The following is a 15,632-nucleotide window of genomic DNA, read 5'->3' on the forward strand; positions in this document are numbered from 1 at the left end:
CTACTGAAAACATCAAAAATAAAAAAAGAAATACAAATCATAAAATTATGATTTTAACTAGCATAAACTCCAATTCAAATCTTTGTATTCTTATAACTCGTGACTCATGGGGTTCACCATGTAGAAAAAAGGCTTTTATCATAAATAACAAATGTATGACCCTCTTAGAAAGTATGGCCTCAATATTTTTATGGTGTCTATGTAAAGTCAAGCTACTGGCTGTGTGCACCAAAAAGGAGTAAAATCTGAGACAGGTTTGCGGTTGATTTGGTACAACCCAGAGGAATTCTGAGATCCTGTCTGAAAAATACAAGTCTCCCTTAGAGACTTCACAGTAAATTAGGTGAAGAGACTACCCGTGGGAATCATGCAAATATGCGGTACTGTGGAGTAGAACTGAAAGTAAATCTAGAGCAGTTTAAATCAGAACTATAGCATTAAGAAACTCTTCATCAGAACTCGAAGCTGCTGAAAATAAACGAGTTTTGAAATATGCTGTTTTGTGCATGAAAAAAACAGATACTTGTGTACTATGTATCACAACAGTAGACAGCCTTGCATAAGTATTGATACTCTCAACTTTTACACAAACTCAATTTATTTTATTGGGAATTTATGTCTGCCCAGTGACTGCTGGAGATGGGCACCAGCCACCCTCTACCCTCCAAGGTTAAGCTTGTATAGACAATGGATGGATGGAATGATAGATGTGATAGACCAACACAAAGTGGTGCATAATTATGGAGTGGGAAGAAAAGGAAATATGATTTCAACATTTTAAACAAAAACAAAAAAGTGCGCCATTTTTCTAACCATTTTATAAAGGCCAGATTTGTGGAGTAAATGACAAATGGTTGTCCTGAAAATAAAAGTCTCTCATCTGAGCTGAAGATTTCCGCAGCTCCTCCAGAGTAACCTTGGGCCTTATGATTGCTTCTCTGACTAACGTTGTCCTTACCTGACCTCCCAGTTAAGGTGGACAGCAAGGTCTCGATAGGTTTGCAGTAGGGTCGTGCTCTTGACATTTTCAGATGTTTTACAACCCAACTTTTCTTCATGAGGCTGTTTGTTCTCCAATGTTTTTAACAGACCTCTGAGGCCTTCACACAACAGCTATACTTATAAAATGATTAAATTACCCACAGAAGGACTATTTTTACAAGGTTACTTTTGAAGGCAATTTATTGCTTTGGATTTTAATTAAGGGTATCAGATATAAAACGGCTGAAAACAAAAGCACACCACATTTTTCCGATTCTTATTTGTAAAGACATTGAAACTGTGTATCGTTTTCTCTCAAAGACCTGTACAACACATATTTAGAAAAGTAACAGCACAGGTATTCAGATCCTCCCATTTTGCCTCAGTTAAGGCCTCTGCCCACAATGCACATAAAATTTACAACTGTGAACAGGAGCCAATTTCATAATAGAGACTCACCTTGACAGGTCTGAGAGCAATGCCAACTTTAGAGCAGCAGTTCCTCTCTGCAATGTCCAGGTGTCTACCTCTGCGCCGGAGGACCTGTAGTTTGCCCTCAAGCTCCTGCAGGTTGCGTCTGTCCTTTGAGGACAGAGGACGTCCATCCTTACACTGCCAAGGAGACCAACAGAAAAGGAATGCATTGTTAAATAAGCTTCAGACAGATATTTAGAGTGAACTTTGCAGTAAAGGGAAAATTCAGCTAACTGATCTAGAAGAAATCCTGACATTTAGCAAGACTTTGTGTCAGTGAAGGAATATATATTAGGCCTGAAAACACTTTGGTATTATTTATGCGGCAGACCAAAATCCAAACTTTTATATAACATGAAAAAAGCGTGCTCTTTATTTAACACACGTCTCTAAAAATAGCATATATTTACCAGTATTAAGTGAAAAATAAACTTTATTCTTTAATGTTGCACTTTAGTTTTGGTTACTCCCAGCTATTTGCAACCATAGTGTCAAAACTGTCATTAATACAGTGACAAATGCATAACTCTTAAGTGCTTTACTTAATATAAAAAAAAAAAAAATGTGTTTACTTGACATATCCCCCCGTGGATTGAAAGCATCTAAGTGGGCGGTTGATAAGGGCATAACTAACACTGTCTAAGAACATGCAAAGACAGGGGGCCATAAAAATAAAGAAGTGATGATGCTTAACCAGACAGAGTGTGGATTGCTAGTGGAGCTGTTAGTTAATGCATTTATGTAAAACTTGCATCATCAATCAAATATTTCTAATGGTACAGAACTGTTAATATATTAGATTTGATGCAATAAACTGAAACTTCATCATATTTGTTTATGCCACTTGCATGTGCACTTTAGACAGGCCATGTCATTTAAACACTTACCTTAGATTTCAGATTTTCTATCTGATGCTCAACCTCGTCAATGTCCTCAGTGTTCTCAAGGCGTTCGTATGCGACACTCCGTGTGCCTTTTATCAGATTCAAAGGCATGACAGACATTCCATATGCCTGGAAGATGCAAAACTACCGTTATAATCACACATTTTATTGTCAGAGTAAAGGTGGCACATATGGCACGTGTATCCTCCCACACACAGTCACTCCTGCCTGGTAGCAAACCCGTCATATTGTGGCACATGACAACAGTCAAACGAGGGTAAGCAAACACATGGCCTGCACACATGCACGTGCGTGCACGGCAAAAATCCCACAGATCCAGGCCTTCTAGGCAGTGTCATTTTTGGCAGAGGGAAAAAAAGATTTGTGGAATCTATGATTGTGCTGAGGCTTATTGAAGAATTTGCTGCAACCATTTTGTGTGGATATCACTACCTTAAATCACCCTGGTGCATTTACAGCTTAACAGTGCCCCCATGTGACAGCAGTATCCTCTGACTCGGTGTTCCAAAATGTTTACAACAATCAGTCTGTCGAGACAAATCTGGATCCCAGATAACAATATTCTTTTTTCGGTGTTTTTATTTATCTATTTATTTTTGGACTTAAAGCAGTGACATTAAACCATCTCAGTTAGACACAAGGAGACAGACAGGCACAGCAGAAAAAAAAAAAAAAACAGGGAAGGATTATGTAACCAAAACATTCTGTGGTCTTTAGCCACTTGAAGAGGTATTATAACTTTTATTTAAAAAAAAAATGAAGATGATGTTTGATAAAAGACAACAGAGCAACCCATTAAAAATGAAACTAAGAGCACCAGTCAAATGCTTTCACTGTGCTCTGTCTCTTTCATAAACTTTCAGGAATGCTACGAATGCACAAAATAAAACAAAGTCCTTCTGTGTAAAGATCATTTGAAAACATGCTGCAACCTTTTTAAGCACAGAAACGTTTTATTTTATTCTTTTTGTAAACCAACTTTTACTAGTTGGAGTGTTAAGGCAGCATTAAGAGAGCCACATGGGATACAAAGTCAGGCTACACTATTATTAGTCTCTGCAGTGGATCTATGCTATGGGCGAATGTCGCCTCCTGCAATGAATCATGAAGCTCTTAAGGCCAGAGCATGTCCCGAATATCAAATACACTCATAAAAGGAAAACCTGTCCCAGATCCCAGGAGAAACATTTCCCTCCCCTTTCAAATGTGCAACTCCACGGGAGAAATTTAAAATGGCTTCTACCGTTTTGAGTTCACGTTTTCAGTTCAATCATAATGATGAATGTTGATTAAATTGATTTTAAAACAAACTGTGGTCAATAGTAACCAGAAATACCTTATTAGAGAAGAGAGGAAGCTGTGTGTATGAGTGTGACTCCATGTGAGTGTTGGCTAAGAGGGAGACTCAGAGAGCAAGTGATCCCTATGCCTGCTGAGAGGGAAGAGGGAGATTTAGCTGGATACGGGTTTCCGACATGAGCCTCTCCTTTGTTGCTGTATTTACTTGTGATGGTGCTACCAAAAGGAGGAGGAAGTGGAGCAGTGTGAGTTAAATAAAACTGTTAACTTTTTGTGAGCTTAGAATTTAAATTCAGAGATGGTGAAGGTCCCATTCTTAAAGAAACATCTAGTTACGTTTCACATTTTATGCCGTTTTTTTTTTTGTTTTGTTTTTTTAAATCGTCCTTAAATCCTCCTAGAGTTTTGGAAGGAATTATTATTTAAGTTGCTGCAATCTGCAACTTAATATAAGATGGTGCTAAATTCTGGTTAAACTCATTCTGAAAAATTCATATGCAAAAAGAAAAAACACCTATGACCAAAGTGGGTAATTTTATAAACGTGTTCTAAAAATTAAAAAACATCTCAGTGGTGGCCTACCTTCTGTAACTTTTTTAACCAGTCTTGCCGATCAGTGGTAACCCTTGTAGGTCAGTCCTACAATGACCTTCACTGAATCTGTTACAAATGTACTGGGTATTTATCTCTGATTATGAAAATTAGGTAGAATTTGCAACAGAAAAACTGTAATTTCAAATCGTTTTAAAGCAGCTGTATTGGTCCAGCACACACTGTAATTAAAAGAATTCAACATGACTCGAACATGTCAACAAGGTCAATACAAAATCGTGACAGTAGCCCATGTCTCCATATAAGATTGGTAGAGGCCAGGCTTTATGGGTTGATTTATATGCCACAGATCTGTAGGACACAATCCAACAGTGGAATCGGTCGAACACTGAATAGAAAGCGAGAGTTGGGACCATGCTTTTAATATTAAATTCTGACACAAAAGAGGATGGAGAGGAGGCTGAGAAAAAGGAAGACAGGTGTGGAAGCTCTAGGGGCTTGGAAAAACGATCATCATAAATGGATATCGGTCTCAGAAGCAGTCACGCCAAGAATTCTGATACTGCTTCATATTTGTTAAAGGTCTTCTTTGGTCAAGAAAGTGCTAAATCAAATATTGATGAGCCTGTCACACTGAAAACCACAGACCGCAAAAATTAGGCTCACAACCCAAAATGTTCTTATGGCTCTTTCATGTGGAAACTGTCTGATAATCGTAGTGGGAACCTGGCAGTGTCATTATATTTAGTTCTTATTTAGGTCTTGAAACAGTATCAAATGGGATGCACACTGGAGTCAGGTCAACATAAAATGGTTTAAATATTTGCTTTTACAACAGATTTGTCAGGTGTAACTTTAGAAAACTTTAGGAAACTTATTTAATTGTAGATAATTGTAGAAACTTACTTTTCTGTCAATATTTCACTAAAGTCTCTGAATATATTAATTGCAGAAGTTTTTTTTAAGAAAGAAATGAAAGACCTTTCTTAAAATATAGTTATTTCAAAAGTGAAATTGCAGAAAAGCTTTTATTTTACTGAGAATATAAAATCCCAGCCCTTTTGAGATGACATTAATTTTACTTTATGGATAAATTCAAATGGCAACATTGTCATTAAACAGGCATCAAGGACATTCATATTATATGAGCTTTAAGATCTCTTCATCTGTTTAGTGATTGGTACTGTAAAGCAAGGCTTTTTGTAACCCCAGGTTTAAAGCATTTAAATGATTGGACTAGATACCATAAGTAAATTCCAAAATATTAAAATACTAAAATTAAAAATTATCTAATTTCTTTCGTAATGGTATTATTCGTATTTTTTGTAAAAGAGGGGTCCTGTTAGTAGTATTCAATAGTTGGTATCTTATGTCCAGTATACCAAAGTTTTTTATTTTATTTTTTTTTGTTTTAAGGAAGATGGACCAATTATCTTACTGGATGAAGGCTAATTATCACCTAAACTGTAAGACCCAATAGAGAGAATTTCAGTCTCAAAAAATATTCATACTCATTTTTAATACTGGTACAAGCCCATATTAGCAGATTGTATACCTCAAAACGTCTGTTAGAACATTGTTTCGTTTGTTGCCTGGTTTCTTAGTTGAACAGCATCTCTGTTGCAAGGCAAAATTATGCATGCCGAGGCTGCTTGGTGTATCATTCAGTCTGATGTCTTGAGACTTGCTATTGTGCCGGTATTACTTTAAAACAGCTACAAGATAATATAAATGATGGATTACAATGGTGAAGATTAATTGCATTTTTTTGGGCAGGATATAAGGATGTGTGTGTGTGAGCTTGAATATACAGAGATATAACTGTTGATTTAGAGAGAAAAGATAGAGAAAGACAGAGTAGAGGCACAGTGATGGAGGCAGCATAATTAGGCCCGTTACTGTTATTAGGCCCGGTAATTTGTCATTTAGGCCTGGTACAGTTATTTCCAGTTGGTCTAAGATCTGTCAATTAACACAAACCTAGATTTTCAAAGTAGTAAACACAGTATAAATGTGATTCAGTTTGGATTTTTGACAAAGTTATTTTAACTGAACAAGGTTGTTGTGTTATGCACTCTTTACATAACAGGGTTAGAGATCTTCTTCGCTATAAAATTAGCAGATGAGCCATGTGGTGTTTTAAATTATGTTAAGCCACACAGATCATTGCAAATTTGGGTTGAATGCTACTAATACCCTTTTTTTTTTTTTTTTTTAGAATAGGGACCGAATGCAGACAATAAAAGGACAAACACGTGTCTTTGCAGCCAGTGACTACAATAAAAGAGAAAACTATTTGCTGTTGTGGCCTGAAGGGCTTACTTTTCTGACTGACTTAAAAAAACGAGATGATCAAAAACAAAGACACAGTGAGAGTTTTGATTTCCACAGAGCATTCACTAGGTCCCTAGCAACAATGGTCAGTGCAAATCTCACTACAGTACCACTGTCCAATTGAACTAGGTAATTATCAACTCTATAGAGACCTATGAAAGGCATGTGAACACAGTGGAGAAAATCCCAGCAGAGATGAATTTTATGTACTAAAGGGAGATTGGCTTTAGAATTTACTTGGCTAGTTTGTGTTTTATTCATTATGAGCTCCTCATTCGGTCGTTATATCATTTGTCAACCAGGACTCTCTGAGCTCATCAGAAACTGCATAGATTGGGGTTGGCTGTCACTTTTACTCTCTTTCTCAGATCCGATAGCCAAGTATTTTTTGTTCTCCGTTCGTCTTTCTGCAGCAGTAACCATTATACATTATGTGACTCTGACACCAGTAACATCAGCTTTGGGGAATATTCACAGTCCAGTTACCAAGATAATGCCAAGACAAATGGACACCATTAACTAGTCAATGTTTTCTGATCTCAGAAAAAAAAAGAAAAACTGCTAAATGCTATTGGAATCAAAATATAGGCATATATTAATGGGCAGTGAGGTAGAGCTATGTATATAAACAGACAGCAGATAAGTGGTTGATAAGCCTGGGAGGAGTACCAATACATCATGAAGAGTCTCGGGTGTTCAGGTGAAATGGCAACAGTCTGAGCAATTTGAGTGATTGACCGTCAGAGCTTTAAAATCACAAAGCATTGCTATTAATAGCCACTCAATCAATAGTATATCACAAAACATGGACATGTATAACGCATCATAAACAATGAAATATTCAGTAAATAATGTCTCACAAAGAAGGATATTTCCATTTAGTTTTAAAGATGTCAAAACCATTTCCAAGTCACGTTTGGTTATAACAACTTCACAAGGTTATAGAAATGTAAAGATTTAGAAGTCTTTCCGAATATGAATTTTCTCTGATCACCATGCAAAAAAAAACTATACATGAAACCTGTTTTGGATCTCAACTCACCGTGTAAGTGATCACTGCCAACATCCCAATCAACGTCAAGGAGCTGATAGAGAAAGACAGAGCTGGAAGACCATCTGTAAGAGAAAGTGAAACATTAGAGATTATTTCTAAACATTGATATTTTCTTTTATAAATCTCTAATCAAAAGGCTACTTCCTGTTGTACATTTTGATATTATTTTAAATAGCGTTTGGTTTGCCAGGTAAGAGTAATTTAATCAACATTTGTTTACATTTTTAAACACAAAATAAAGATGTTTGACAAATCATCTCCCATAATGAATAGTTTACTTTCAAAACACGTTTGAGTTTTAAAATGAGAATCAAGTTTAAGTAGAATAGTCAGTGAGAAATAATGTTGAAAGGCACAAATAGATCAGCTAGTGGTTCCCTATGGCCACACAAAAAAGTTCTGCCTAACAATAACACATAGGGTTACAGTTATGATAACGGCTCAAACTCCAGAGCCCCATCGAGAAGTATCCATGCAGAAGACATTGAATCCATGTGTATGCGTACAATGCCAGTGCTACATAAGCGTAGTTCATTTAAATGTTTGTAAAATTTCCCAGAAAATTATTTTTATGCACGCATCATTGGGGTTAAAAGATATAAATTTACATAAGCTTGTTTAATAGGACAGTTTGATCACTAAAAATATTTTAAATCGTAAGTAATACAAAGAGTATATTAAAAATGTTTATGTAAGCCCGGATCATACTTTTTCTACCTGGTACAAGCTGCTTTTTTGGCCAAACTGATCTACAGATGATGGAATAGTAAAAGCTTTGCGTTTAATCTTGGCATGCGGGGTGTCACAAAAATCTTTTTGTGAAGTAAGAAAGGAAGCTGTTCTTGAGTCACCCTGTTGGTCAACTAATAAGCCCTTCTTAATGGGCTGGATCACAACGCTCACTGATGAAGCTCCCAATTATTTTAAATCATTTATCTGGCTGCTCTTTGGCTATATAACGTTTTATAACTTTTTTACTGAAGTAATTAAAACCCAATATGCCACCGAACACCCCCCAACTTGTTCAAACCGAAGCTGGAATGGAATTAAGAAAGCAACAAGCAAAATATTTGGACTAACCAAACCTGAACTGACATATCCTACATTTATTAAAGATTCTTTAAAACACAGTCTGTGATTTATGAAAGCTTTAACTTGGTTTCCTTAAAGAAAAAGTACAGATTCCTAATTTTCTCAAAAATATTGCTAAAATTTCCTATTCAACCCAATTTTGTGAATTGTCTGTTGCCGTGAGCTGGATCTATTGTTACAGCCTGACTCATCAAGAGCAAGGCTGTTTGCTAATCAGTACTTTTCCAAGGAAGAGGATATTGGGTTTCTTGACAGGCAGATCAAAGGTGGTCTGCCAGCTAAAAGTATTCAGGCGGGCAATGTCACAGCAGCTGTAGTGCTGTGGACAGCAAAAGCTGTACAAAGGGTGATTATATTGGCACAACACATTACCAGGACTGAACTGCAGCACCTTTACAGACTGTGCTGTAGAAGAAAGGCAGACAAGATCGTCTCTGACCTCTGCCATCCCAGCTACACACTGTTCATGCTTCTCCAATCAGGCAGTAGGGTAAGGAAGCACAAGGACATGCACCAGCAAATTCAAGAACACTTTCTATTCACAAGCCATAAGAATATTAAACTGCCTGAAAAACTGAGCACCTGAGTTTTCCCTTATGCACTGCAGCTACTACAGGCTAATATATTACTAATACTTAAAAGTCTATTTGTTTTGGTAATATATTCATTAAGTGTTCTTCACTGTTATATTTCTATTTATTTGTTCATTTGAAGATGTTGATGATCGTTATGTTCTCTTATATATATCATTTAATATGTAATAATTAGGGGTTATGAGTCCAAGAATTTCATTGCAGTAATGATGTTCCACTGCTCTGCATGAGAATGAATTTGAATGGAATGGAATACAACTGAAGTAAACTGAACTGAATAAAAAAAAACTTAGTATTCCAAAACAAGAATCCTTTAGAACTATAAAGCAATTCAGAAAATTTATTAATTTGAAACCAAAACTGAACTATATATATATGTGAATAATATGTATATATAAATATATATTTTCGTCCTTTTAGACAAGGACACATGATGTTGGCAATCACATTCCCCTTAGATTTGATACTTTACACAAAAGTGTTCAAACAACTTGGTTTTTTTGGCATATGTAGGTTGAGTTGATGCGTGTAACCCTTGAGAGAGAAAGAGGACCACCTATCAGGCAAGCACAACAGTAGGTGTCACAACAGCTGCCAGAGATAAAGTTAGAAGACAGGGATTGATGAGGACAGTGATTGCCTCACTCCCCTGTCAAGATCCCACCTGTCATAGCATTCTAAGTAAAAAGCAACACATTTGTCCTTTCATAAATATCCCGCATCCACTCAACAGTAACTTCATAAAGCCCAGACCAACTGTCACTGTGGTCAAACGTGGGTCTCTCCTTGTCTGTCACCTTGGCAGTGGCATTTTAATCGGAATATTAAGTCAGTATTCAGGGCATGTATAATTTGTGTTGTTTACATCATTAATCACATTCTCCTAGAGACGGTTCGCATGTAGCAGGACAAAAGGTGAAAAAGTGTGATAAAATATATATGTTCTACCTATTGTACACAAAAAAGAAAACTTTGAAATCTGACAGCCTAGCTGAACATTAACATTTCTATACCTTTTTCTGATTCCCGGGTGTTTCATTGCAATTTCACTGCCTTTGTTTGTTGGTGTTCTTAGTAAAATAAACAATAGGCTCGTGTTGTGTGTAGAGAACATTCGGCTCATAGGCTCTATACAAAGCGAAGGATGGATGTTTGCTGCCAGTCTTCTTCATTTCTCAAGCAGATTTTACAGGGATTATACGTAGAGAATATTGTCCATTATCAGTGGTGCTTCCACATCTGTACAGTGTCAATTCAAAAACCAGTGGAAAGAGGAATCGCTTATCTCCCTCCACATATAGCCCTGCAGGCTTGTGTTCATGTACGGGCCTTATGCATGGAGGTGTTCTTTCAGGAGCTCCTTTAGCTCTGGCGCCCTACTTCAGTAGAATTTCAGTGAAATTACATAATCATCAAAAGCAGCTACAAAGGCAGCCATATGTTGGAACAGAGAACATGATAAACCATTGTGTATGTAAAGTCGTGCAAAGCTAGAAAAGGGCTCTGGAATTTTCTCAATTCTGAGCTGCACAACAATGCAGATGTGGACTACGTTTTAAAACATAATGAACTAGTTTGCATCGTTTACAACATCTGAAAAACTATTCTTAAGTGGAGGTTAATGATAAAGATGCATCACATCAATACAAAAAGAAATAAAACAGTTTTACATACTCAAATATTATGCCATCACATCTTTGGTTACCATTAATGTGAGGTTTGTTTTAAGCAGGGAAAGCCGATCTTTAGATGTTAGTTGATGTGTAGGCATCAGTAGAGATGTTTCAAAGACGCCACAAAATGTATCCACAGCCCGTCTTTGAGGAAAAATAAGGTAAAAATGGCATAATCTGAGAGAAATTTTGTTTTAAAAGCAGCTATTGGGTGAAAATAGGGAGGTTTATAAAGGAAAGTTGAAATGTATTGCTGGGCTAGATCCATACAAAATGCCAAAGAGCAAATGTAGTCCAAGCTATGATTCATAAATTATACATTTGCCAGTTTCCTTTGAGTTACATTTATTTGCAAATTTATGTAAATGGGCTGGGGCATCATTTTTTAGTTTTTTCTTTTACTTCACCTGGGTTTAGCTCGGGCACAAACAATGTTCTATATAAAATTGTGCCAAAGACAAACCTAACCCTAACCCTAAGATGTGATACAAGCTGACACAGACATAATAGAGTGCTGAATTGTGTAAATCCTCCTGTGCTACTCTTGACAACCATAATATTGTCTCTGTCTTGATAATCCCTCTTTTTTCTCATCCTGGGTTATGATAATGACCCACAAATGATAAGGGTTATTCTAATATCTTGTGTTAAACACCAGTGGCGGATGCTGGTCTTTCAATGAGGGGAAGCTCAATTTCAAGATTGCTGATTCGCTGATTTCGCTGTCAATCAAAAAGGGATTCAGCCTCAGACAGATCATCCAATCATCATGCAGAAGCTGAGCGTCCGGGCCAACCCACTGCCCCATAGACCCCCAGAGACGCTGAATGTCCGATGGGCGGGACAAAGCCCAGCATTTTTGCTTTGCTGTTGAACTCACTGTTTAAAGCACTGTGAAGCTGCAGGAATGAGTGAGAGGAAAGCTGCGTCGTTACCAGTGATAAGAAGCTGATTCTGAACAAACGTTGAGCGCGTTGTAGCGCATATTTAGTCAATGACATGTACACACAACAGTATATATTTGATCACTTATTTTTTGACATTTTAGGGGAAGCTGAGCTGCCCTTGCAGTCTTAGAGCAATCGCCACTGTTGAACACATTGGTGGCAATAAACTGATTTTTTTTACTAATGTTAACTAGTCCTGTGCTAGTTGTTTTGAAGTGCTTTAATAAAGTTGGATTGGATAGCAGTGTGTGACTCGGACAGGTTAGCTGACAAACTATTGAAATCCTCTAATGAAGACTTTATTGACTGACCAGAAAGCATGTGAACAAAGACACATGTAGTGGACAAAATATATTTTCAGAAAATGTATTTAAATAAAACATTTAAAATGAGTAACTGGAGTAGCCATGTTGTTCCTGACAAAGCCTCTGCATTTGACATCAATGTTATCCTTTCAGAACCATGATCTTAACACTAAGTCATGACTACTTTTTGTGCAGACAGTGGATGCCTCATTTGATCAAGAGGTGCTCCAGGTTTCACGAGTGGTTAAAGATCCTGGAGCTATGATATTTAAGAAGATTAACACAAACAAATTTACTTAATGTTTAAAGCATAACTAAGTCTAATTAAAGGTGGCATCATCTAGATAAACTGCATCTAATAAATGCAATTCAGAAATTGTTCAGTCTAGAAGCACGGACACAGAATAATGGGTGTTCTCTGAACAGGCCACAGAAGGTGCCCAAATAAAGCAGATTGAGCTTTGTAGCAGAGGGCTTCTGGTACTAGGACATTAGCAATATGTTCTATGGGCTCTGGGGATTATGGGGTCTCCGAACTGAGCTTGGCTCCAGCAGATGCCTGATCCAATCTGACTGTTATCTGATCAGGTTAGGTTCTCCCAGCAGAATACTGAGTAGTGTTATTTAATGTATACTGGACTATACAGTTTTAAATCTAACATTTATTCATGGCATGTCAAAGAATGGCAGATATATGTTAAATCAATTTAATAGATTAGATTTGCTCCTAGAAATACACTAAAATATACTTCTGTGTCTGTAAGTGGAGTCAAAAAGAACTGTTCTTCTCTAGATTAATGAAAGAAAAGAAGCCTAATGTTTTAAGCCAGCCCCAGGTACTTACCCCAAGGCAGGGCCAAAAATTACAAAACTGTACTACATGGCCCTGAATAAGAATATCAAAAGCTGCAGCAGTGATCTGTAAAACATTCAAGGAACACTGGTTTAACAAGTGTATTGTTTAAACCATCAAAATATGTAGTGGCTTTAATTAGCTGTTGTTGCAGAAAAGTCAGGAGAGTTATGTGGCCAAAGTGCCTTTTCTTCACATAATTAACTTCCATCTGGAAAAAAAAGAATCTGGGAATTAAAAAAAGGATGATCCTCAAATTTCCTCTGCAGCCCAGCAATTTCCCCCCATTGCACCAACAGAGGAAGGTTGGGCACAGCGATTAGGGGATCACAATTAAACACAGAGGCAGATGGTTCAACTTCATCTTTCGTCCCCAGATGGCAATATGCCAAACAACTGTTAGTAATCTATAATGTGTAAGGTTCTTGTATTAGCTTGTAAATAGTCAAAGGAATTGTTCTATTAAAAAAGTGAAGATGCTCAAAAAACTGTATTCCCACCAATCTATTTTAGACTAGTGTGACCTGAAAAAGCTATTTCTTAAGGATTTTCCAATGCTATTTATGCTACAAAGTTACTGTTTGGGAAAATCTGAAAAAATACAATTATTGACTCTAGTTTTAGGGGTCTGCTGAGAGCATATGCATATGTAAATATGTAAGTACTTAATGTAATATTTATTGAATTACCGTTTTCTTATTTTAACTTATTCTTCTATCTAATCAATTGAAGGAAAATGAAAAGAAAAAATTTTGTTGGCACAATGCTTAAGAAGCTGTTGATAGCCAAGAACCATATGGCCACATTGACCATAGGCCGGAATCTATACTGGATGGATGTTTTTACAAAGCTTATTCTATCTCAATTGTGTTATCAAAGAGGAGGGTTTTTTTCAGTTTAAAAGTGGCTACTAGTCAAAGGAACACAATTTCAACAGTAAACCTGAACAATGATTTTGGGCAAACATCAGAATGATTTCTGCATTAGAAAAAAATTTGATCAACTCAGACAAAAAATGTAATGAATTGTAGGAAAAACATTGCTCTGTTTTATTCATTTCAGCCTGCAACTTCTGTCTGTCATGGACAGAAAATTGTATTTTCGATGGCTTGTTGAAACATGTCTGGCTCATACAGGCTGAGAGACAGCATGAGATGAAGCAGATAACAGGAAGGCTGAGAAAAGTACTGAAAGCTGTGCTGCTTTAACTGTTTGAGCTCTCAACCTTTGTCATGAAACATGAACGTTTTGGAAATGTTGGGCAGCCTCTTGAAAATAACATATGTACATTTTCTAGAAAATACAGACAGTTATAAATAACAGCCATGCTAGCCGCTAATATATAATGCAAACATTTTGTGCCTGTTTTAAATAATATCATTTTTCCACTGACCACAGCCTCACCTCTGCACCTTTTATAAATAATAAATGACAATCTCACAAGAGGAAGGCTAGAAAGGAAAAACTTTTATTGCTATTAATTATAGTTCCTAAAGAGAAAGTGGAAAAAAGGACCCTAACCTTTGATCAGTGCATCTCTATTTTTTTTTTTTTACCAGAGACAAAGTATTTCATCAATAAATCCTAAAAATTAAATTAATTATATTCCATTAATCAATATGACTGTATAACAGTTTGAAAAAAAAGACAGACAGCAGACAGTAGTTGTATAAGGTAAAAGATGTAGAGTTGACAAAAAAAATTGACCTATTTTGAAATTCAGGTTTTACTGAAAATTATGCGAAGTATGTTGCATGATGGATGTACTTACGGCTACTGCCAAGCTCCTCAAAAAGGTACTGCACCTTCTCCCACTGAGTGGAATTTTGTCCAGGTGGGGCCTGAAGTGGAACAAAAGCTCTGAAAGAATAAAAAGAAAGCTCATCATTGAATTTTATTATACTTTTCCTAATGAAAAAATATTCTAGGCAGTCCTACCAACTGACAGGTGAAACCCATTAAGGGAGCCACAGAAAAACCATTTTTTCTTTATAATGATTGCAGACATCTCTCAGGCCCAGTTGGAAAAAGTCAAGGTTTCTTCACCTCAAGTCCAACTCGCTAGAGAAAAAAAGTACTGATTTTACTTTTGTTCTAACTTGTTATTTCATGTTATTATTTCAACAAGCCGAGAACGTTTGCCTAGCAAGTGGACAATCGCATCTGCAAAAACCCAATTCATATAAACATTACCGCTCAATATACCACAGCCTCAAAAAGTAAATGGCTCCGTGATCGTATTTTGAAGGACTTCCACTCTGAATGACTTGGTGCTCTCCACCAAAGAAAAATGTCAAAATACCAGTAGAAACATGCAAAAAGCTGGTCAGTAGTTATAAAATTGGTTTTAAAGCTTCGACATCAGTAAAACCTTTTCTACAGATTATTAAGAAGAGTATAAACAATTTTACAAATGCAATTTCAATACACTGTAAATAGAAATAGTTTTTTTTTTCACTCCTTTTTTTATTGTTATATTTTGAGAGATACTTGCCTCATTTCCTTCCTACTTCTTGATTAAATGAAAATCACTAAATTGAGATCTGAGTTATGATACATTTTGGGCGTAA

General features: G+C 36.5%; 1 protein-coding gene across 1 annotated transcript in view; it reads right to left on the reverse strand.

Moving 5' to 3' along the window:
• The window catches only part of lmbrd1 (LMBR1 domain containing 1), a 90,509-nt gene that overhangs the window by 31,428 nt on the left and 43,449 nt on the right, over window positions 1–15,632 (reverse strand). Inside the window, exons 6-9 of the mRNA XM_047350831.1 lie at window positions 14,834–14,922; window positions 7,588–7,661; window positions 2,343–2,468; window positions 1,441–1,593 (exon numbers count right to left, since the gene is read on the reverse strand). Of these exons, the coding sequence (XP_047206787.1) occupies window positions 1,441–1,593; window positions 2,343–2,468; window positions 7,588–7,661; window positions 14,834–14,922 (442 nt within the window). The remainder of the gene's footprint in view (window positions 1–1,440; window positions 1,594–2,342; window positions 2,469–7,587; window positions 7,662–14,833; window positions 14,923–15,632) is intronic.

Source organism: Girardinichthys multiradiatus, chromosome 22, assembly GCF_021462225.1.
Source record: "Girardinichthys multiradiatus isolate DD_20200921_A chromosome 22, DD_fGirMul_XY1, whole genome shotgun sequence".
In the NCBI taxonomy this organism is placed as follows: domain Eukaryota; kingdom Metazoa; phylum Chordata; class Actinopteri; order Cyprinodontiformes; family Goodeidae; genus Girardinichthys; species Girardinichthys multiradiatus.